Here is a 3574-nt window from a genome sequence, read left to right as displayed (position 1 = left end):
TCTATTCACAAACAGCTTGTAACACTCCAAAGAGAAAGGAAAACTTGAAATCGCATCATATGACCCCTTTAAGTCTGTTTATTAACGTTATTGAACAACATCCTCCTTTATTTCTGAGAAGACACAAATTTTTTTCACTCAAGACTCTGCATGGGGCAGTGGCGGCTCGTGGGTTTTAAAATAGAGGAGGCACACTAATTGTATTGGTCTGGGGATCCCTGCCTATTATCTTTATTTATTATTATTATTATTATTATTATTATTATTTGCTTAACCACTTTAAAATGGCTTTTTGGTTGCTTTTAGTCAGAAAACGTAAAGAAAACGACACACATACAGCAAGATAATATAATTTCGCTTACCTGGCCTATCACTTGAAGCAAACATCCATCCCTTCTTAAAAGTCTGTGTTAAAAGAGAGCTGCAGCCTATATCCAGCTTAGGCGTGTTCTCCCTTTATTTTTAATTTGTATGACATCTTGGTAAATCTGTTGGCGATCAAATATTCAATAACGCTACTCATCATAAGTACTTGGTACATTATCAATGCAGTGGGAGACGTTCAAACTAATATCACGTAATTTACATCTCTATGATGATTGGTTGATACATCAGAAGGGAGGCTAGCCTCCCTTGCGAGGTTACTTTTCTCAACAATCCTCAGCGCTGAATGTGAACATTCGATGGTGATTGGCTAGTTTTTTTTTACTAACGGAGGCATGAGAGCTGAAATGAAATGAATTGTGAATTTTATTAACATTAAATCGTTCTCCTCCCATTTTCACCTCAAAATTTTGGGGAAGCTGTGCTTTCCCTGCGTCCCCCGACGAGCCGCCACTGGCATGGGGGTCAGATTTGAACGTTATAAACAAATTCATCGTATTTTGTCAGAGTTAAGAGGGTTAATGGTCCGTCGCAGAAGGGCACGACAGAGCGGCGCTGATGTCTTAAGAGGGACAACAAGAAAGCCTTCTTGCTAGCTTTGACTCGTGAAACTCAAAGATCAGGCAGATGGATATTGTTATGTCATGCCAAATTCAGACCCCTACTTGGTATCCTGGACCTTTACCTTTGTGTTTGCAGCCCAAACTAAGCACCTCATCGTCATCCCAAACCTGGAAAAAAATATAATAAGCGGCACATCTGTTTTCAAAATTGATAATAACAAGAATTTTTTCTTGAGCAGCAAATCAGCATAATGATTTCTGAAGGATCATGTGATACTGAAGACTGGAGTAATGATGCTGAAAATTCAGCTTTGCTATCACAGAAATAAATAACATGTTAAAATATATTAAAATAGAAAACAGCTATTTTGTAATAATATTTCAAAATATTACTGTTTTTACTCTATTTATGATCAAATGCAGCCTCGATGAGCATATTAGACTTCTTTTGAAAACATACTTTTGAATGGTAGTGTATCATTTAAAATTGTTCAAGAAAGGCCGAGACTTTTGTGCCTCTTTGTTCACTCTCTGAAAGAATGTCAGCATCTTGAGTCTAATTGGTTAAGGGTCTTACCATGCCCACATTCCTTGAGATTTTACATGCCTTGTATGTGGCCCCCCTTTTCAACCGAACCATGTATATCTGCTGCCTGAGACAAATGTGTCCCATTTTGGCATGACAGCCGTCAATAGCATCATTGTGTGGGGATGAGAGGGAGCGTAATCTTTGCCTTGGGGCTCCAGATCCCAAGAAGGACTTTACCGTTTCCGCCAGCTGTGTCTCCCGCACCGGGACGTTACTGTTAAATATTCCTCACAGTTCATCTTTGCCCTCTTCCTGCTCTCTGGCCCCTCCACTTCCTGTTGGTAAAGGGGCAACCCTGTTGATTTACGGCTTGGTGAGTGAGGTAGGTGAAGGTAATTTATAGCCCAGGAACCCTCTGCCCGGTCTGAGCTGGACAGGACAGTCTATTTATACTCTTTGACAGGGGTGTCTGGGGAGCAGTGAAAGTAGCAGTGAGGAGAAAGGAGAGGAATACCACACGACTATGTTTGGACCACAATGGCAGCTGGGTTGCTCGCAAGTATTGGTTCAAATATGTGTGGCGCTGGGACATTTGACTCTCAATGCTAATATATAGCTGCTCAGGAGAAGATAATGTCACAGAGCAACAACTTCTAAATTATGTATCTTGTCTTGTCTTGTCTTGTCTTATCTTCTTCTTTGTCTATCGATCAATTGTTCAATCTAGTATTCTATACATTGTTCTGTCTGACGTTTATTCTTTCTATTGTTCTATCTGTATATCATTCTGTCATTTAGTTTATTGCTGTCTGTTGCTCTGTTCTATGCATCATTCAATCAATCGCTCTATCTATCTGGCTATATCTATCGTTCGATCTGTCCACTGTTCTGTCTACTGTTCTATCTATTGTTCTATCTGTGTACCGTTCTATCTATCTATCTATCTATCTATCTATCTATCTATCTATCTATCTGTCTGTCTGTCTATCATTCTTTTGTTATACGTATCGTTCTATCTATCATCATTACATATCATTATTTTGTTCTACGTATCGTTCTATCTATCATCATTACATATAGACATATATTCCTTGAAAATGTGTTAAAAAGATTGTAGAGATGTCTCAAACTGTGCATTGAAATGTCAAACTGAAATCTAATTATGAAGTCAAGCATTTCCAATCAGATTGTTCAGTCAAAATGATCTGGGCTGTTCTGTCCACTTTAATTTTATAGATCTGTGCTCTTACCGTATGTCAGCAGTTGTCTTATTTGTTTCCACTGAATTGTAGGAGAATCATCTGAGACAAAGTTGATACTGAAATGAAATAACTAAGTCTAAGCATTAACATTTTCCTCTGAGAAAGTGTTGGTGTGATAGTGTTTTCATGCAGTGTGTAGTTTAGTGTGACTTTGAAAGCTTTGAGGAATAAGAAGACACTGCTCTGAAATCAGTGCTGGCTCATCAAGTTGGTTATTTTTGGCTGTGTACAAAAGAAACACAGACCCTTGACTGAATGGCCGAGTCTAATGTAATGACTCTGTCTAATCAGTTTTATTTTCAGTGTTTGTTTGTCTGTGATGTCCTATGTCTCTTCTGTCTGCATGCAGGAGTCTCCTCAGGTCCTGTCTCCCTGGTCTGAATCTATGACCCAGCTAATGAAGAGATTAGATCAGCTCAATCTGTACATAGAGGAAGCTCTCAGCGCTGGCTCTTCCCCCTCCCACACACCCAACACCACCCGGAGACACACCACTAATGACAGAGCATCCCTGCAGGTCACTCTCACATTGTTTCTCATTAAATATAATGTACATAGTTTGTTGATCAGTAATCATTTTATAGGAAATATGTTGCCTTAGCTTCTTTGAAATGCGCATAATCTTTTTAGCTTCAGGATTTTATCCAAATCATATCTGATCAATCGTCTATTCTATTCTATTCTTTTGGATATCTAATACAGTGGTGTGAAAAAGTGTTGGCCCCCTTCCTGTTTGTTAAATTCTTTGCATATTTGTCACAATTCATCAAATCAGATCATCAAACAAATTTTTATATTACACAAAGATAATGCAAGTAAATACAAAATGCAGTTTT

At 38.5% G+C, this 3574-nt stretch overlaps 1 protein-coding gene across 3 annotated transcripts in view; it reads left to right on the top strand.

Moving 5' to 3' along the window:
- The window catches only part of stard13b (StAR related lipid transfer domain containing 13b), a 96968-nt gene that overhangs the window by 17308 nt on the left and 76086 nt on the right, over positions 1-3574 (top strand). For 2 of the 3 annotated variants that reach the window (XM_016479158.1, XM_016479163.1), the window contains exon 3: positions 3088-3255. The exons of the other annotated variant lie outside the window; for it this stretch is intronic. In XM_016479158.1, coding sequence (XP_016334644.1) covers positions 3088-3255 — 168 coding nt within the window. The remainder of the gene's footprint in view (positions 1-3087; positions 3256-3574) is intronic. 3 annotated transcript variants of the gene reach the window in all.

Source organism: Sinocyclocheilus anshuiensis, unplaced genomic scaffold (assembly GCF_001515605.1).
Source record: "Sinocyclocheilus anshuiensis isolate Anshui unplaced genomic scaffold, SAMN03320099.WGS_v1.1 scaffold1170, whole genome shotgun sequence".
NCBI classification, from domain to species: Eukaryota; Metazoa; Chordata; class Actinopteri; order Cypriniformes; family Cyprinidae; genus Sinocyclocheilus; species Sinocyclocheilus anshuiensis.
Note: the sequence above shows the minus strand (reverse complement) of the source record. Positions and strands in the feature narration are given on the sequence as shown.